General features: G+C 58.5%; 1 protein-coding gene across 3 annotated transcripts in view; it reads right to left on the bottom strand.

The window, feature by feature from the left end:
• Positions 1–827: 827 nt before the first annotated feature.
• Positions 828–20,122, bottom strand: part of CDC42BPB (CDC42 binding protein kinase beta) — a 98,970-nt gene continuing 79,675 nt past the window's right edge. For 2 of the 3 annotated variants that reach the window (XM_086362815.1, XM_086362816.1), the window contains exons 21-37: positions 18,303–18,382; positions 15,228–15,317; positions 14,873–14,950; positions 13,619–13,724; positions 12,985–13,121; positions 12,322–12,461; positions 11,109–11,190; positions 9,787–10,003; positions 9,611–9,673; positions 8,091–8,687; positions 5,690–5,787; positions 5,530–5,614; positions 5,329–5,446; positions 5,137–5,254; positions 4,682–4,787; positions 4,518–4,588; positions 828–2,028 (exon numbers count right to left, since the gene is read on the bottom strand). In XM_086362815.1, the coding sequence (XP_086218941.1) occupies positions 1,897–2,028; positions 4,518–4,588; positions 4,682–4,787; positions 5,137–5,254; positions 5,329–5,446; positions 5,530–5,614; positions 5,690–5,787; positions 8,091–8,687; positions 9,611–9,673; positions 9,787–10,003; positions 11,109–11,190; positions 12,322–12,461; positions 12,985–13,121; positions 13,619–13,724; positions 14,873–14,950; positions 15,228–15,317; positions 18,303–18,382 (2,318 nt within the window). In that variant the 3' untranslated portion in view covers positions 828–1,896. The remainder of the gene's footprint in view (positions 2,029–4,517; positions 4,589–4,681; positions 4,788–5,136; positions 5,255–5,328; positions 5,447–5,529; positions 5,615–5,689; positions 5,788–8,090; positions 8,688–9,610; positions 9,674–9,786; positions 10,004–11,108; positions 11,191–12,321; positions 12,462–12,984; positions 13,122–13,618; positions 13,725–14,872; positions 14,951–15,227; positions 15,318–18,302; positions 18,383–20,122) is intronic. The other variant, XR_015149384.1, reaches the window with a different exon arrangement.

Below are 20,122 nucleotides of genomic sequence, written 5' to 3'. Positions count from 1 at the left end.
ATAGCTAGTATTTCATTTAAAGACGGCTCACACTTGAGCACCTGTGTTTCAGGCCGATAACAGGTGCTCCTGTGGGGCAGATGTCCGGGTGGGTGGGGCAGGGTGGGGGCAATGCACCGTGCCCTCTGACCCGGCTGCCTGGCTGCCCACCGCCTGCCGCTGTGGCCTGCACTTGCGTCTGGTTTTCCAGGTGCTGGACGTTGCCTCGGGGGCATCTGCCTGTGCCTTGTGTGGGGACGGGGGAGGCAGCTCGTGGTGCCTCTGCCCCAGCGGGGGCGGTGGCGGGCCCGCTGGCCGAGCTGACTGGCAGAGCTGCAGGGGGCCCGGGACACCGCTCCCCAGGGACGGCGCACCAGCTCTCTGCGTCCTGTCCATCCTCAGCGCCCCCTGCCCGAGTGTCACCAAGAGCTGACTGCGGGTCAGAGCAAACAGTGTACCCAGCCAGCCACAGGCTCCTGGGCCCCAGACCCCCGCCCAGTGCCATGTACCCACCCCTGCCTCCCCATGAGCACCCCCTCCAGGGGGTGGTCGGCCCATCCTGTTTTCTCTCTCTGAAGCCTAGCAGGGACACTGGCCAGACAGCCCCCTCCCTCCAGCCAGAAGCCCACCCCAACCCTGCCTACACACCACGCAGGGCATCCCCGGAGGCCCCCTGGGATCTGCACAGGCGAGAGGTCCCAGCCCTGGAGGCCGGCTCCTGCCACATGGACTCCGTCCCCTGCCGCTCCAAGGCAAGAGGGTTCTTTCCAGCACAGGGTGGGCCTTCCAGTGCTGGGGTACTAGGCACCAGCTGACTGCACATGCCATTGAGACAAACCACCCAGAACTTTAAAACTGCCGTCTTCTGCTTTATTGACAGGTAAATTGTTCAAAAATGTTCTCACAATTCAATAATTACAAAGACTCAGACTTACATTAAAAAAGTAAAAACCAGAACCCCCAGCAGGTGCCAGCCCCAGCGGAAGGCCCGGGGGGCAGGCAGGCTGTGGTGCCCATGTTGCTCAGTGCCGACTCATGGAAAATGCGCGTCTTCCACAGCGTCACGAGGACGTCGGCTGGCAGAGGGCAGAGGGAAGCCTGCCGGTGGCTCACGGCGAGCTTTCAGAGGCCGCCCCGGGCCCTGGCGCTGGGAGGGGAGGCAGAAGCGCGCGGGGTGGAGTGTGGCGGTGTCTACACCATCCAGTAGAGGGCACGAATCATGGGGCTCCATGCGGGGTGGGGCGCCCCCGGGCGCGGCCTCTCGGCCCGTGGGCACAGGGCCCAGCTACCCGCCACCCACTGGTTTCAGGGCAGGAGGCTGAGCGGTGGAAGCGAGCAGGACAGAGCACAGCTGACTTCACAGTAGTAGAGACTGGTGACACGTGTGGCTGTGACTGGGAATGGACTGACTCCAGAGGCCTCTGTCCACGGCTACAAGGTCGGCAGGAGGACTTCCGCCTCTTGACTATGTACGGGCTAAATGAACAAAAAGGCCACAACCTCACCTCCACGTTTCCTGTCTTCAAGACTCTAGTGACACTGGGAATGATACACAACTTCCTACGATGCTCCTAAGCGCCTAGGAAACAGTTTCAGGGAACGGGCCGGACGCGGCACTGAGGCTGTCCTGAGCTGCCTGAGGCCCGCGGGGGTGGCCCTGGGTGGGCGGGAGAGGCCGGGGGCGTCCTTCATGTGCAAACGGAGCTGCGTTGCCTCACAGCCGCGCAGAGGGTGATCTGGTCTACCGCCAGACAGTGCAGCACGGAACTGGTCACTATTATAATAAAGCATTTTCTTCATCTCCATATCTACACGTCGACTCCACGCTTCCTGGGACGACACTGGAGGCTCAGCCCAGTCTTGGCACTGGCGCTGGGGGCCGCCTGGGCCCCGGCCCTGTGGCGGGAGCCGGTGGCTTCAGGCGTCGCGGGACGGCTGCTCCAGGCTCTCGAGGGGCAGCTGGCTCCTGTGGGGGGAGTTGGGGCTCGGCGGGCCGCTGGGGTTGGAGCTGTTGGATGGAGTCGAATGTTTGGTGGAATCTGAATCAGGCTGTGAAGACAGAACGGGGCCAGCGTGAGAACCGTCGCCTGGGCCTGTGAGTGCAGCTGCCTGGGCAGGGGCGGCCCCGCTGTCTCCTTCCGAGATACGAGGACACACCCTCTCCAGACTTTTCATGTGGCCCCTGCAGGAGAGATCACAGACCAAGGCCCACCACCACCGACGACTCGTGCAACTGTCACAAAAAGGAGCAACCTGCCGTGAGGAAACCAGGCGGTGTGGCAGCCAAGTGGTCCAAGGCCACAGACGTAAGGCTCTTCCATGGTAAAAGCACAGGGGATAGAGAGGGACTTTCTCCACAGGACAGAGGCGTCAGGGAGCAGCCCTCTACTGCACGCCCTGTGGCGAGAGGCAAAGCTCCCATTCAGAGCAGGAGCGAGGCCAGGCTGCTGCCGTCATGCTGCTCAATACCGGCTACAAGGTCCAGCCACCGGGCAAGTAAAGACGGCGTCCACGAGGGACGGTAGAAGGAAAAGCATCTCTGCTCACGGCTGACCAGACTCTGTAGGGATATAAACGCTAAAGACCTTAACGAGTTCAATAAAGCTGCAGGATGCAAGGTCAACACAAAGATCAGTTCTGCTTCTATGGAATCTGAAAAGGAAACTAAGAAAACAATTCCATTTACAATAGCATCCAAAAGGAGAAAATATATCTAAGAATAAGTTTAACCAGAGGTGAAAGATCTGTATACTGAGACTATAAACGCTGCTGAAAACCTTTTAAAAAGACCCCGTGAGTAAAGCAAAGGCACCCCGTGTTCATGGCTCAGAAGACTACTGTTAAGATGGCGACATTTCCCACGTGACCAACCTACAGATTCAATGCAGTCCTTACCAAAACCCTAAAGGACTTTTTGGGGGAGGCATAGAACTGGAAAAGCCAACCCTCAAATTCACATAGAATTGCAGAGGACCCAGAAAAGTCAAAAGAAAACTGCATAAGAAAAAGCTGGAGGACTCACACTTCCCAAACTTACTACTTCAAAATGTACTACTGGTACATCCCTGGCGGTCCAGAGGCTAAGAGCTCGCCCGCCAATTCAGGGGACATGCGTTCGATGCCTGGTTGGGAAACAAAGATCTCACACGCCACGGGCCAACTAAGCCCATGCTCCACAGCAGAAGCCACCGCGATGAGAAGCCTGTGCGCGACTGGAGAGCCGCCCCCGCGCACTGTAGCTAGAGAAAGCCGGGCAGCCACCAGTAAATAAAGCTGAATGAGAAGCTGAGCAACTCCTGAAAATGGGGGATGAACAGGTGCGTTGTGCTAGCTCTCAGGTTACAGGTGCTGCAGCAGAGGCTCCGGGAATAGAAACATGTAAACAGAAGAATTTACTAAAGGGTAACCCCACAAGACAGAGGGAAGTAAGTGGTGCCACGTGCTCTAGAGAGAAGGCGGCGCAGATCCTCACCACACACGCGAAGACACACTTACACACTCTCACTCCCTCAGACACTTTCACCACACAGGGACGAAGGAAAAGCCTGCCAAGTTCTCAGAGTAAAAGAGAACCTACCTTAATTGAAAAAGACAGACTAGACTGTATAAGAACTAAACATTTCTATGTGTTAAATTTCTACATGACAGCACCTTTACAATTAAAGACAAAATTAAGATGTCAGTGATACTGGGAAAAGTACTTGCAACAGGTAATACCCACAATCCATGAAGAGTTTCTGTGAACAAGGAGGAGGACACAGTCCCTCAAGAGCAGCCAGGTGAAGGGTGCAGAGCTGGACCTGGAGGAGCGAGCGGCCGCCCCACACACCCCGAGTTCCGGGCGTGCCAGGAAGGTGAGGGACTCATGCAGCGGAGCCCTATTTCTACCGTCAGCTCAGCAGCCCTGCACCCCTGGCCTCCTGTCACGGAAGTGCCGCCAGGGCCCAGCCCTCAGGCCACCCTGCCTCCTGCTCTCCTCCCCCACCACACAGGGGGACTGAGGACACTGCCGTCTGCAGTGGGACCGCCCGACAGCACTGTGTTGACCCTCCACACTCCGATCCCACGGGGCTGTCGGAGGAGGAGAGAGGGCAAGACACACAGGCCACCTGTGCGCCTTCTGGCGTTCCAGCCGTATGTGCAAGACCACCCAGAAAAGTCTAGACGGGAGCAGCCTCCCTGCATGCTCCAAGCACGCGGACGCCCACCCAGTCAGTGCCCGGGAGGAGAGATGGGCCCCAGCACCTCAGGGGCCCTTGGCTGCACCCTCCTCAGCTAGGCCAGGGGGCCAAGCCACGGGGCAGCCGGGCCTGGAGGCGGCCTTGGTCTCCTGAGGCCACGACGAGGAGGGGAGAACTCTCATCTTTCTCCCGAAAGACTCACGGCAGCGGAGCCCGTGTCCTCCCCTCTGGGTGCAGCCTGAGCAGTCCAGAGAAGGCGGTTCTGGGGGGCTGGGGACCACGGAGGCCCGAGGTGGCCACTCCAGGGCAGACAGAGCCTCAGACCCCAGGCCTCCGCCTTCGCCAGGCGAACCTCACCTCTTTGTCAAAGTCCTGGTCAGGGTCAGACATACTCCTTAGCGGCACAGCCACTCCGGGTTCAGATCCCCCTACAAAACAAAGACGGCCATCACCCGGGGGAAACAGTTGAGAGCAGAACCGCAAGCCCAGCCCCGTTTCCAGGTCCCGCTCTGGGCCCCTACCTGACGAGGGCCACGAGACGTAGGGCTTGTTCCTGGGCGGAGGTGGGCGGGACAGGCTGGCGGGGGCAGGGCCCGGCCTCTCCTCCTGGGCGGGGGGCACGGCGCTCTGCGCAGAGAGCAGTGCGTCAGCTCGGGAGCACGCACCGGCTGCCGGAGGCGGGCAGCCAGGCCCCGGGCAGAGCGTGCAGGCCACGTGTGGAGCCTGCAGCACCAGCAGGCGGAGGCCCTGGGCCTCCGTGGGGAAACAGGCTGGGAAAGCCCTCTGGACAGCTGCTTTGGGCCAGCTGTGGGCTAAGAACTGGCGGTGAGTGAGGGCAGTACGCCACCTGCCCTTACTGCGCTGTTCCAGCTGTCATTTCTGACAGCGATTTCCTCAGGACACCGTAAGAAGCGGTGAAGGCCGCAAACCCTTAGGGAGCCGTGGGGAGGGGTGTGGCGGGGCGGCCGGGGCTCACCAGAGGCAGATCCATGAGCACCTGCATGCCGTCGCCCGGGCCCATGTGGGCCACGTGGTTGAAGTTGGTGGGGTTGGAGATCATCTTGGACCGCAGCTCCGGGTCTCTCAGCATCTCTCTGCGGAGGGAGGGGCATGAGGCCCCGTCCCACCCCCACCCCCCACGGCCCCGTCCCACTCCCGCGGCTCCTACCGCCGCTGCTGCAGCCGCTCCTCCTCCGGGACCTTGAAGACGAAGCGCCTCTTGCTCCGGGTCCGCAGCATCTGCTTCCGGCTGTTGTCCGAGGTGTCGGGCACGTTGAGCACGGTTCCTGCGGGCCAGGGAAGGGTCGCACGGCTGCTGACTCCTGGGAAGCACCCCCCACCCCCTCCATCCTCTGCAAGAAGGGCTCACCCGAGGCCTTGCTCTTGAAATAGATCAGGCGGGGAGGCTCGCAGTTGAGGAGGTTGAGGCTGCCTTCCAAGTTCAGGGGCCGGATCTGTGTTGGGAACCAGATGGGTAGGTGGCTGCCCTGCGTGGGCGGCGGGCACCGTGCACGCACCCCGAGCCTTACCCTGCGCAAGCCGACCGTCTGCACCCACTCCATGGTGCGCACGTCGAAGACGTCCACGCCGTACTCGCTATACACCGTGACGTGCGTGGGGCTGCAACCTGGCGCACACGGAGCAGAGGGGTGAGCCCGGGCCGCCCGGTGCCAGAGGCCACCAACCCGCACGGGCGTGCCTTGGCCCAGGCCCCGGGGCCCCCACTGCGGAGGGAACCTCCGCTCCTGACATCTGACAGCGTTAAATACCACCGCACATTGAGCACTGACGACGACCTACTCAAAACTTCATTTTTCATTTAGCTTGCTTATTATACAGTTCCAGCAAAAGCTTATTACTGTTCAGGCTGAATGCATCGCAAATCCAGACAGGGACCTAACGTTTTTTCCTTAAGGCAAACAACTCCTTTGAGATTCCAGGAGTCAGACTTCTGAGTAAACAGTTAAAATCTCCCCCAAACTATCGCTGTGCTCTGAGTGAGGTGCTGGCCTTCCCTGAAGCTGTCTGCAGGCCGCCCTCCTACAGTCGGTCTGAACATACACGATGACAATCACTCTCCCCCCACAGGTCTGGATGGAAAACCCTCCTGGGGCAGGACTAGGAGACGGAGGCCTGCTGGCCCGCGGCACCTGCGGTCCATGGGGACTTTCCCACTGCTAGGACAGCGGGGCAGACGTGAGCCGGCCCAGAGAGCATCCTGGAGGGCGCAGCTGTCATGCCAAGCAGGCAGGGGGCTCTGGCTCAGCCTAGGTTCCTGTCCTCCTACGTCCCAGGGCTGAAAGTCACTCCTCGCCACATCACACTTAACTGAATTTCTAAAAAGCTTCTGCTATGTTGATATTAGATTCCAAACGGGCCGCCTGATCACACCTGTTCTTTGGAGCACAACAAAATACAACAGGGTTTAGGAAACAAAAGACGCTAAACTAGTCGCCAAACCGTCCTGGTGGTGACATTTCAGACAAACCGTGAGGCCTGCTGAGTGCCACACCTGACGAAGATGGCCAGAGGGCCCTGAGAGACCTCAGAGACCTCGCCCACGCGGGGGCTCCGGGGGCCGCTCCCCTCACACCGGAGCACGTGGGGCTCCATCTGCAGACAGTTTACTGACAGACTGATACACTCAGCTGCCCAGTTAAAAAAAAAGTAACCAGTTAAATCAGCAGGAAGGCCCCTGCTGTTGGTGGGCAGGTCACTGCCCTGTGTGGCTCCCGGAAGGATGGGGCTCCTGTGACCGGGGTGGGGTGGTGTCTGTGTGTGAGGACATGCGCGTGCTCACGTGGGGCTCGTGATGAGCAGGAAGCAGGGCTAGGTCTCCACCCTGAGAGCTCCTGAATGAGTCCTGCAGCTCTAGAACTGGCTGGAGTCTGTACTGTGCACAGATGAACCGAGCACAGAGGAGGGGAGAGGGCTGGACTCGGAAGAGAATGCAGCAACCTCACGGCCGAGATCAGAATGCGTGGCTCCCAGCGACCTGTATCCTGCTGGAGTTACCAGGTGGCCACGAGCCCATTCTTGCACTGGCCACCCACAAGGACAAGGGGGCACGGCGGGGGAGACCAGGAGGGGAGATGCTGAGGCCACAGCTGCCCGCATCATGCCCGGGCCCCGGCCAAAGGCGAACAAGGCCGAGAAAGAGCCAGCTCCCCTTGGCCCCCGGCTCCTGGTCCCAGTGCCCGTGGGTGTTCTGCCAGTTTGGTGACGCCAGCGACAAGGCAGACCCAAGAAGTACTTCTAGGGAATCAGGGAAAAACGGAACACCTCCTCCTACCCTGCCAGCTTGAAATAGACGTGTGACCCGCGGGTGACCACGCAGACCACCTGCTACGCCCTGTATTGAGTGGGTGGGATCTGAGGTCAGGCTTTTTGACACAAGAGCAGACGGCAGGCCAGCAGGGCGTGGAGCACAGACTCCAGTGGCCGGCGCCATCATCCTGGCAGAAGGACACTCGGTTGACCACCCAGAGTGGCTCCTGCCTGCAGCACGGCGTCTGTCCCGAGAGGACCCCGGCCCAGAGGTCAGGGCCGTGTACTTTCTGCCCAAGGAAACCTTTAGCTTATTGTCATGACTGTGTAAAGTTTACACGTCATCAAGAATGTCTTTTAAAAAGTGAAACAACGCAGGTCCTTCTCCCATTCGCCTTGCTTTCCCCCTGGCGAGGCCAGCCGGCTGCTTGGCTCCTCAGCTGAGGGCCCCCCAAGGGAGGGGTGGGCAAGCCCCGCTGACCGGCCAGGGAATGGCCCAGGCCCACCCTGTCCTCCGCAGCAAGCTGGGGAGTCCGCCTCTCCTGCCGCCCACCCTGAGCACTCGGCTGAGGGGCAGGAGGACAGACCAAGGCAGAGAGGACACGTGCTGACCGGCGGGGCGGCAGCGGCGACGGGGTATGGCAACAGAAAACATATACATACTACAGGCAACGGGCGCCGCAGGCCACATGAGCTCCTGAGCGCGTGACCTCCGACCTTGTGGGTCCACGTACAGTCCCATGTGGCTGAAGCAAAGCAGGTACTCCTCACTTTTGAGCTCCACAGCACAAAGGGCATCAAAAGACTGTTGTGAGAGGAACGTAAGCGAGGGGTCATTGGGATTTACCAGGTTTAGAGCCTGCCCATCTCCCTGGGTGCTCAACAGAGAGAACCCGGAAGGGTAGCCAACACAGAGCCTGTCCTTGACTGCGGCCATCCACTGCACATTGCCAGGGGCCACAAGCTCGCTGAGCTTCCTGTGCAAAGGCTTAGTTCTCTGGATCTCATAGCAAAGGACCAGCCGCTTCACTGCCACAAACAGGCAGGTGGGGCCGCTCTTCTTCAGCGTCCCGGTCGCTATGAGCTGGCAGCCTTTTGTCTCCGGAAGCTTGATGTCCATGTTGCTCTCGGCCCCATCGAAGGAGGACCACGGACAGAGGTGGACGTGGTGGTTCCGGCCGCAGAGGAGGACGGCGACTCTCTCTTTGGGGGCGAGCTCGATCTGGTACACCTTCTTGTAGTCAGCCACACGGACGATCACTGTGGACGGGGCGGGAGCATGAGGCCAGGGTTCTGCGGACGCCCCCCGGAAGGCCTCCCGGTTCACGCCCTGCTGTCTCGTCTTTCTTGTACCCCTGGCCCAGACCCCTGGCTGGGAGGTGCTGAGTGCAGGGAGGCTCTGAGGGTGCACCCTGGATTCCCCTCATCCCTGAACCCAAGACCCTGCATCTGGAAAACAAAGGGCTGTCACCAGCTTCACTGGACCCTTAGATATACTCAGAGGATGCAGCCACCTCCTCCTGGGGACCCCAGACCAACCCAGGACCCTCGACACCCTCCCTGGGTCAGGACCTCCACTGGGGTTTCAGTCAGAGCCCTGGGTCTGGATCCTGATGGGGAACAGCTCCGCAAGAGCAGCCACCACCCCAGAGCCACACATGCTCCCCACTCTTCCCTGGGGCAGGAGTGCCGACACCCCAGGCTCCCGGGGAAGGGGCCACTGCCCTCTCAGGGAAGCCCCCTGTTCACCAGGGAGATCCCTGGAGCCAGGCCCGGGCAGACTTGGGGATACTCCTGCTTCTTCTTCTGGGAGGAATGAAAAGTCAAAATGTGAAGCGAAGGAAGGAGCATTTTGTCTGATAAGACCTCCGTGTGCCTGGGAATTAAGGACCCGTCTCCCCTCGCCCCGTTCTTCCCAGGAGGACTCTCAAGACCGCTCTCGGCATCTCACTGGACCAGGCGGGCCCTGGGACAGGTGGACAAGCGCCAGACAGCTGTCCACCGTCGGTCTCATTTGTGGCCTATTCCTCTCCTCAGCCGCTGGCCAATCACCTTCTCTGTGAAGCTCTCTGATGCGGAGACCGAACTCCGCCATCCAGGGAACCCACCTTAATGCCCACGCGTCCCCACCGCTGACCCCTGCCTGCGGCACAGAGCGGACGGCCCAAGTGCCACACACTCACCATCCCGGGTCACCTCTATGACGTAGAGCCCTTCCTCGAGGCCAATGGCGATCCGGTCCCCGTCTGTGAACGACGCAACGGAAGTCACGATCCTCTGTCTCCGGAGTAACTACGAGTCCCCACGCTGCCCACCCGCCCTGGCCCCCTGCGTGGGCACCGCAGCGTGGGACACGCACCCAGGATGGCGGCCGTGAGCACGGCCTTGATGAGGGGCAGCGAGCTGTCGTAGGCCTCCTGGGGCACGTGCACCGCCTGGCTCTGCAGGCGGTTCTTCTGGAGGATGGCCTGCAGGCCCTCCAAGATCCCCACCCATTTCCGCTTCTCATTTTCGTTCTCCGTCAGGATGAGCAGCGAGCTGGTCTTAGAAGGGGCACCTAAGAGAGAGGCCGTCACCTTCAGGACAGAAAACAAGACAAACGATTCATAAGACAACGGCACACGGAGCCAGTGCCAGGCAGCCTAGAGGGGCCAGCACAAGGCCACTGCCTGGAGCGCTCCCTCTGGGGGCCGCTGGGATCCGGTCCAGCCGCCCGCAGGGGCCGTGCGCAGCCTGATCTCTGAGTGCAGGGCACTCCACTCTCACCAAAACCGGCTAACTGTTCGCTCTAACTGCTCGTCACAGCCAGGAAACCCACTCTCAGAATGCGTCCAGCTAGAGTGGGAGTTCCCTGGCAGTCCAGTGGTCAGGATGCCACACTCTCACTGCCAAGGGCCCAGGTTCAACCCCAGGTCAGGAAACTGAGATCCCAAAAGCTGTACGGTGCAGCCAAAGCGAAGAAAAAAGACAAAAAGAAAGGGGAAAAACAACACAAAACAACATCCAGGGACAAGGGACTCTCACACACCCACCTCCCTGGGGGCTCCCCAAACACCAGGCACCGCGAGCGACCCTCGCTGCCACAGAATCATCCGGGCACAGTGATGGCGACTCTCTGTACCACATACAGAGGCAGGTTCTGAATAGAGACGCGATTTAACAGAAAATGACCCGTGGTCTTGGTTTTGTGGTCAACCAGATTTTACTGTAGCTGTGAAAATTCCCAGTGGAGGGGGAACTCAGTCTTCTGGAAGCTTCCTGAAGCCACAGCACCCACCACCAGCCCAGCAGGGTGCGCCCCACCTCTGCCAACAAGACTGCTGACAGCAGCATCTACTGATTTCTTTCCTGCTTTGCTCAGGTTAATGGCCAGTGAGTCCTGGGAGGGAGGCTGAAGGGCCCGTTTCCCTACAGCCAACCCGTGAGGCACTTCAGTGTCCAGTGCCCTGGACGGAGGGGCCAGGACAGACTGCAGATGAGGATGGAGCTGGAAGGCCTGGCACTGGGGGGCTTGTGGCTGGATGAGCCGAGGCCAGCAGTCTAGAGAAACAGGAGGTCCCTTCATGTGGGCCCCTTGCTACCACACTAGGAAATGCTCAGTAACGTTACCCTTTCATTTTAGCCACATGCACTTCTTTAATGATTAATGAAACACGTTGAAAAACCAGGAAGAAAACGTACCCTGAATATACATGGAATATCTCGGCGTGAGGCATGTATGACGTCTGAAGCCAGGACGGAGCTCACAGAGAACTCTTCATCTCTGTAAGAAATAACACGTTCAGAACACAGGGCCTGTCCTCCACCCATGGGACCACGATGAGAGAGGACACCTCTGGGAAAACCTCCCTGCCTCCACCCGGATATGAAACACTGATACTGACAAAGCCAGCCTACAAAGGGTGAGACTCCTACACACACTTCGATGGTGGGGGGCGTCGGGGACTTGACCCCTCCCCAAGCCACACTGCTCTGGCCGTGCCAGGCCGCTCGGCAGGCACACACCACGTCTTTGCTGTGTCCTCTGCTTGGCCGTAAACAGGGGAATGAAGTCTGCTGTGGCAGCCGGGGAATCCCAGCCACTCTCGACCCTGGGCTGTGAGCAGCAGATGCCCGGGACGCCCAGTGCATCCTCAGCACGGCTGGGCTGGGCACATCTGTGTGCGTGTGTGTGTGTGTGCACACGCGTGTGTGTGCGTGTGGGGGGGATGGGCAGGACCACCTGGGGACGTTTCCAAACCGCAGGTGCCCCCGGTCACCCCTGCCCCACGGGCCCCCAGGTACCAATGCTGCCGAGGCAGCTGCAGGGCAGGTGGCACAGCAGGTGGCTGGGGCAGGTGGCACAGGGGCAGGCTCTCCACGTGGGGGATGTGGCCGCCGTGGCAGCTGCACCCCCAAGCTCCAAGCTAAGCTCGCCCTGTTTCTTAACTGGCTTAGCCTTCCCACAGCCCCAGGCCTCAGAGTGCTGCTATTCTGCCCATTCCAGGGACTGAGGTGTTAATGGGGGCTCCGCGCTTTCCTGTGCTGATGGCAGGAGGGAGCTGACGAGGCACGAGGGGGTTACGAGAGGCGCCGCTGAGTTGGAGTGGCGGCCCCAGGGAGTCAGGGCTCCCAGAGGCAGAGCACACAGGCCACCCCAGCTGCGCGCTGCCTGGGCTGGATTCTCTCTGTTCCGGGGTGCATAATTTTCTCATTAGATGCCTACTTGGCACATCTTTCAGGGCAAAAACATCCACAACAGGAAGGTTTCTAGCGGGCCCCTGTTTCAGAGTGGCACGACGACTAAGGATGTGAAGGAAGGAACAAGGTTAAAGCGACCAAGCAGTGAACCCCCGCTGTAAGATGCGCAGGTCAGGTGACAGGCCCAGGACAAGGGCGGGCCGCACACACTGACCTGAGGTCCAGGACTTGGCTGGCCAGGACGCCGGGCTGGGCGGACTTGCCCTCGGGCAGGTCGTACAGGAAGAGCCTGCAGTCACAGACCACCGCGAAGGCTCGCTGCCACCCCTTCTTCACCCCGGTTGGTTTGGGGATCTGCAGATCAAAGTGACCGTGTTCCCCAGGGCCAGGGCGCCAGCCGCAGGCAGTGGAAAGGCAGGCCCGGGAGACTTCTTGGAGGCGGCTGCCGTGCCAAGGTCCTCCCCCGCTGCTGCTTGGCCGGCTGAGGCTGGGAGCAGAGCTGCGTCTGGGCCCAGGAAAGCTCGGGACGCTGCTGGGGAGGAGCCCCCCATCATCGAAGGGGTTGCAGGAGACAAGGTGGGTGGCTCAGTGCATGGGCGTGCTCATAGCAGACGTGGCGTGCTGTGACACGTGGCATGTCATGGAGTGCTGGGCCCGGCGCAGCCCCTTCAGATGGCACTGGGCTTAAAGCCCATCAGCCCAGGAGGTGGGACAAGAGGCCTTGGATGAGTGTTTCTGCGGGGTCCGAAGGACCCAGGAGGACAGGGCACCCGGAACCGGCACATGGGGCAAAAGGATGGATTTCCAGTGCAGCCGGGCGTGGCTATGGTCAGCAGGCTGGCCACCCACCTGAGCATGGCCGTGGGTCACGTCCTACCTTCACATAGCCCTTGTAGGCTGTTCCGATGCCTCTCTGCACGTCCACACCTAGAGGCCGCTTGGACTGCTCGGGGGGGATGGGGCACACTTGGGGGGCGCGGTCTCTGCAGGACACGTGGCAGGCAAACGAGCACACTGCAAAGGCACGGGAGGCGCCGTGAGACCCACGCCCCCGAAGCGGCGGTCACAGGGGACGCCTGGCACCCCCAAAAGGGACAGTTCCCACAGACACTCGGGGACACGGGTGTCAATTAACTTCTCTGCACACTCATTGGCCCTGGCACAGGGCAGGCACACGACTCGGAGGCGTGAAATGCTAGTAACGACAGACCCGGAAGAACAGGCCACACGGCGGTGCTTCTCCAGACGACTTGGTAGTGAAATATTTTAAAGCTCTTTTTACTCTGCTTTCACTTACTTTGGAAAACAGATGTGGACGTTAATTTTACAGCAAACAAGGACGAGCAGGCACCCTGGCCACCCCGGAGCAGCACACTGTCCACTGCAGCAGGACTTCAGCCTTGGCTGGGCCCGGCTCAGCCTCCGGTGCCCCCTCCCGGTTGGGCCACCCCGGGCTCCAGGCCTTCACCACCCCTTCACCCCGGGCCCTCGCGGCGGGCGGGCGCACTCACCGTCACAGGCGTAGCCCTGGCGGATCAGCCCCACCATCAGGGAGGTGCAGTGGCTGCATTGCGTGGGGCTGGTGAAGGACTTGATGCTCAGCTGGTGTGCCTTTGGCTGTAGGAAGGACGTCGAGGGTGAGACAGGGAGGTGGGGATGGGGCCACCTGCTCGTGAGCAAACGTTTCAACCTCCAGGGCGCGACCTCGAGAGGCTGAATCACGTGCTTTCACCATGAGGTACATGGCTCCCAGGGGTGCCATCCACGGAGAGGCTGACCCAGAGAACGAGCCCACATGCGCCTTCCACAGTGAGCACCCTCTCTGCTCACGCCAGTGAGGCTGGTGGGCCGGGGCGCCGCAGAGACACCGCTGAAAACACACTGGCGCGAGCCCCTTGCCTGCAGGGGCTCCAGGGCTGGCCTGGGCCACATTTTGGGGTGCACAGCCCCCCCACTGCAGTTCATTCCTCCCAGGAAGAGTCTGGAAAACCCCAACACTCCTCACTGGGAACCACGGCGCTGGTGAAGCTTAAGGCAGCAAGGAGGAGGGATCAGCGCCCTTCAGGGCACAGAAGACGTGGAGCCGTTTCTCAGAATGAGGGCTCAAGCAGCGCAAAACCCAGAGCCCGGTCTGCTCTCTGCCTCCCTGAGAGCTGCAAGCCCACAGCCTGGCTGTCGGCTAGACTCAAGTGAAACCAAGCCCCGTCTCTAGCAGGCACGGCTGTCTGCAGCTTCAGCCTTAAGAGAGGCCGTGCCTACGTTAAAGAAGAAAAGCACCCAGCATGTGAGGCCAGATGCCTGCTCAGCTGGGAACCTAGGGCCTCATCACACCCTCAACGTCGGGCTCAGCTCTCCAAGATACACTGACGAGCACAAGTTAGGAAGCGGCATGTTCAGCAGCTTTCCATTTACGTGGGGGGAAAATTGCCTCCCAAAAACCACGTGGTTCTCTAGGGCTCCAAGTGCAACCAGATACATGGGAATATGTGTGAAGCAGGGACTGAACGACACGTAACGGAGAGCGGCACACTACCGGCGGGGAGACGTGGTCTGGGGAGAGGGAAGAGGACCGGGGAGACCAGACTCTGAAATTTTCCAATTAAAATGCGCTCATGTGTCACTGGTTTAATTAAGAAAACACAGGGTCCTGACCCTTTATGGCTCAACACACTACTCAGAACAAAACCTTACTCTGTAAACGCAAACATTAGGCTCAGCGTGTTCACACAAAGCCCCGCCGCCCCGCGAAGAGCAAGCAGGCCTACCTTTGGTCCCGCCAGAGCGAGGGTCTGTGCGCTGGGCAGCGGTACAGCGGGCAGCCTCGGAGGGGCCCGGGCCACGTCCTGGGGATAAGCGGGGACAGGTGAGCAGCGTCCAGCTCAGCGCACGCCTCACTCGGCAGCACCGATGAGCAGGAACCGTTCTGCAGTCTCAATCTACTGTGCTGTCGGGACAGCCGTGGAGCCGCCCTCAGCAGGCTGAGGCCCCAACGGGAATTCTCAAACGAGGCTGCCTCAGAGGGACAAGCTGTCAGGGCAGCGCCTGTGAGGGTCTGCGAGGCGCGCAGACATGGGGAGGGGTCAGAGCCCGGCTCTCGGGGGTCGACGGGGCGATGCTCACCTCCGGCTGCTCTGCGCCCGCGGCCACAGAGACCCCTAAGGACGCCTCTGGCTTTGGAGCTTGTGTTTCTTGCTCACTAGTGGAGCTGGTCTGAAAACAAAGGCAGAGAAACACTGTGGGGATAAGGGAACTCATCCTGTGGAAGTCAGAGGCTAACTGCACGTTCTTCATTTAAAAAGCGCGTTTCACTCGGGACTTGGGGTCCCAGCCCAGACTCAGTCCCACCACGGACCCCACCTCACTCACAACTGTCTTGCCTTCCCGAGACCACTGCCCTCAGCGTCCTGGGGTGGGGGCGACTGTGAGGGAGGGTTACCGCTGAGGCCTCACCCTCCAACCGCAGCCTGGTCCGCCCACCCTCTGAGCTCGCAGGCCGTGACTCACTCTACATCCGGGAGCCCTAAGCTGAAGTGGCCACATGCTCCAGAACCTCATTTCTGGGACCGAGAATAAATTCTAACATTGAAAAGGGCTGTGGACCTATGACCAGAAGGAGGAATTTCCCTTTAAGTTCCATGACACAGGGAAGCAATGCTTGGTTCTAAGAATTCAAGACTCTCAAATTACTTTTACAAGCTGAAGCTAAAGCCACATTCTAAAACCACCTACAGATAACCTCAGGAGTGCTCCCAACTTGAACACTCCCTCGTCACCAGCAACCGTGTTTTACAAACACACACAATTTACATAGCATTGTCAACAGGTGACCCAGGGTAGCTGGGCAGGTAGTTCCACACTGAACTCCCATCGAACCACATCAGAGAAACACTTTCCACTGGCTCGAACTAACCAGGCTGCTGCCTAAGGAGCCAAACTCACAGGGAAGGCAGGGGGCACACAGAGACACACGCACGACTACGTGCTGTGGTGTGTAAATCCTAAGCACACTCGTCAGAGAAAGGCCAGATCCATTAGGCACAGGTATAAGCAACTTTCCCCCATAAACGAGGTATACAAATGAGTTTTTAGATAAATGCATTTTTAGACAAACGAAGGGCAAAAGAACATTTCGTAATTTAACTGCAGCCAAGGAACAGCCCCGCTAGTTTCATTTGGCCGGACAATTAACCGAAAGGGTGCAGACGGGATGGGGAGGGGTCCGCACTCGGAGGCGATGAGCACGGGCCCCGCGCCGGCAGTGACTGACTTCTTCCCAAGAGGCTGGCAGAGAGGACATGCGGGAGGAGACAGAGCCCTTGCTTGTGACAGACGGGAGGAACGAAAACCAGCATTCCCACCCGATATAAACCTCCAGGAAAACCTACTGATTCAGTGCTGTGGCCAGCATTTTAGTGTAAACCACAGCTTCGCACGGGGAAGGCAGACCAGGAGCTTCTATCAGAAGATTCTCAGGTCTGCAAACCCTCCTAACACACCCGACTCTGACCAAGGAGTTTTTCATCAGTAACTGTTCTTCCTACTTAAGTCACGGGCTAGCGAGGGACGAAAATTAAACGTGAAAAACAGCAGGAGTGCTGGCTACAGGGGACGGGGTCTCAGATCACGCACAGCCTGCCCCTCCGGCCGCCCCCTGTGACAGAAGGGACGCGCTAAAGGCCACCTGGCCCGTGGCCTGCCGCCGTCCACGAGCTCTAGAGAAAAGCCACCCCATCCTGGCCACAACCCGAGTCTCAGCCTCTCGGGAGTCTGTGTCTGGCCCTGCAGTGCTGGGAGGAGGCACGGGGCTGACCAGCAGCCTGTGTCTGGAAGAGCCGCCAGCGTGAACAGTTACATGTATTTGCTTCTTAAAAACTGAGGACTTAAGGGAAAAGGCAGCATCACACATTCGATAAAAACCCCTCTTGACAGGTGAATGTAAATAGGTGGGTGCCCAGAACGCTGAGAGCAACACAGATCTGCTTTGGTTTTGTAACAACTGGTCTAGGCTAGGATCACGGTGGTCCGCTAACCTGCATATGACCACTGGTGCCTCCTGAGTCCCTCTGGGGCAGGTCCGCAGACACCACCTCCACCTGAGGGCCAAGAAGCTTAGCATCCCCAGTGCTGAGCCAAGTGGCCTCCACTCGCAGGAAGAACACACCATCTCCGGTATAGAGTTCACGTCAAAACTTCCAACCCATGTCTAATCGAGAGGAAAAGTGGAGGACAATCTACAAGACAACCGGTTTGGACACTACAAAAATATCAGGTTATAAAGAGGGGGTGGGGGGCGCGACTCCAGGTGGAAGGAGACCAGAGAGGCGCTGGCTCCTGGGCAGAGGGGGCGGCCTGTGCTCAGTGACCTCAGCAAAGAAGCACCGGGCAGTTTGGTGTCTGGGGGTCCCGAAGCTCGTGCTCAAAAAGCTCCGTGTGTACAGAGAGAGGGAGAAAGCAAGGGGCAGATCGCCAGGCGGGAGGCACGTGTGTGTTCACCGTGCTGCCTTCCGCCTTCCTGCAGGTGTACAGTGTTCTGGTAAAAAGGAAACAAAAGCAACGACAAACACATCGGGGGCCCGTTAGTGAGACCTGCCGTCACGATGTTCACTGGCTCGTCTCAGGGGTGGCCAGGAGGGGTCCACCCTGCAGTTTGGAGGAAGGACCGACTGCCCCGCCTCCAAGGGGTGCCGTGAAGAGCCTCAGCGGCCGAGAAGGACCGGCCCAGCCGCTCCCAGGAGCTGCTTCCCGCGTCACGGGGGCTCTGGCTGCCTCCGGCGCGGTCACCCCGAGCGGAGGCGCTGAGCTGCACCACCAGAACCTCAACAGGGGGCCCGGAGCCGGGCTGTTCTTCCATACCCCCCACCCCACCCATCGGCGAGTCTACACAGAAGCCCCTGAAGGGGTAACGTGACCAGCTGCAGGGGGAGAATGTGTGTTTTAAAAACTGTCTGAAACACTCACTGCCCAGGCGGAGGCTGGCGGGGGTCTCTTTCCTGAAGGTGCCAAGCACTTCCTTCACCCCATGTGATTTGAGGAAGTGGGAACACTTCTCTGGGTGCACTTCACGTACCTTAACTGTCTCAAACTGTCACATGTTAACTTACTGGTACGTGTGTGGTCACAGGTAGCCAAACCAAATTAAACTATTAATATTTCTAATTTATCATAAATTCATTTGTCACTTAAAAAAATACTTACTCTAAATGTCAGATCATGTGCAAGAGGTGCAGTGTTGAAATACTCAAAAATAGAATCCTGAAAATCTGGAAGTTTGAGTCCTGTAAGAATAAAACGAGACTTGTCAAGGTACAAAATTTAAGACTGTTTCTTAAGCTTTATGGGAAGAATCAGTATCATCAAGATAGCAATGCTCTGTAAGTGAACTGACAAATCTGATGCGATTACAGTAAAAATACCATTAAACTTGCCCCAGAGCTGGACATCTGAAGTAACCAAGGAAGACTACCTGGCAAAAAGGTGGTAGGAAGACTACCTACCACCCCTCTAAAAATTAGGGGGTGGTAGGGGAGGAGACCTACCAAATACTGACGCAGATTCACTGAAGCACATGTTCTAATTAGAAGCATGGGTCCTGCCCGTGGACAATGAATAAGGTAGAAACCCAGAAACAGCCCTCAGCCCCCATGGCAACTCATCTCATCTACGGTGAGACTGACATCTGAAGTCAGCATCGAGAGGAACTTTTTAATGACTGGTATCAGACAGCTAACAAGTCTCAGAAAAAAAGACAGAATGGGTCCTCCTCAAACTGTATGTCACAGTAACTTCCCAATGGGTCAGTAATCTAAATTTTAAAAATGAAGTCACAGAAGTATCTGAAGAAAACATGGGTGAATTACTTGAACAACTGGGGATTTGGGGAATATTTCCCTATGACTTAAAATAGGGAAAAAAACTAACAAATCTGACACATAAAAATTAAAATAGCAAAACAAAATGAAAACGATAACAAAAAAACACCTAATGCTTGGCAAAAAAAAAAAAAAAATCGGGCTTCCCTGGTGGCTCAGCGGTAAACAATCTGCCTGCAGACGCGAGACGCACGGGTGTGACCCCTGACCCAGGAAGACCCCACTGGCCGAGGGGCAGTTAGGCCTGTGCGCCACGACTACTGAGCTCTGTGCTCTAGCGCCCAAGGACCGCAGCGAGGGAGGCCACACGCCCTAGAACCCGCGCTCTGCCGCGAGAGAGGCCACAGCGATGAGGAGCCCACCGCAGGGGCTCCCGCAGCAACGAAGACCCAGCACAGCCAAGGACAGATAAAATAAAAAAAAATAAGCCAAGGAAAAAGACAAAAAGACAAACTAAGATTATTTGCAACTTTTGTCAAACAAAAGACTCTAGCCCTCAACATATAAACAGCTTCTAAGAATTAAGAAAAAGCCACAGTCTGAACTTTTACAAATGGGTAGAAAATACCAATCTATAAACCACAGAGTGAGGTACAAACTGCCCTCAAACACATGAAAAGATGCGCAACCTTGCTCGTAAGAAATGTGAATGTGGTGCTACTTCTCACCCGCTCCAAGCGAGGTCACCCCTGGTGGGTGAGGCTGCAGGGCAGGGACCCCCGCCTGCCCTGTGCCGGGGACACAAACCCACAGCCCAGGAGCAGAACCCAGAGCCGGCACGGCTGAGCCTGATTGTGCGCACGCTCCCCCTCCACCAGCAGCCCTGCAGCAAATGTCGCACGCACGCGGCACGCCCCGCCGCAGGGGACTGGAGCAGCAGGACTCCCAGCGGGTACTGTGCCGAGCCGGCTGCATGAAGACCCGGGCCGCCAGCCAAGGGTCGTGGCCTCGCCCGAGCACAGGTCAGGGCAGGCCAGGCCTCTGTGAGGCCTAATGATACAGACACAGGCACCTGCTTTATATTTTCAAGATGGAACAAAGGGACGAATACACCGAACACTGTGCTGCCTTTTTGGGAAGGCATCTTTGGACATACCCTATTTCAGAATTTGGGCTTTGGGATTAGGGTAAGCGTTTTCCTTATAG

This window comes from Bos grunniens, chromosome 21 (genome assembly GCF_055505025.1).
Source record: "Bos grunniens cultivar Pamir isolate PY7600 chromosome 21, Bosgru_T2T1.0, whole genome shotgun sequence".
Classification (NCBI taxonomy): Eukaryota; Metazoa; Chordata; class Mammalia; order Artiodactyla; family Bovidae; genus Bos; species Bos grunniens.
Note: the sequence above shows the minus strand (reverse complement) of the source record. Positions and strands in the feature narration are given on the sequence as shown.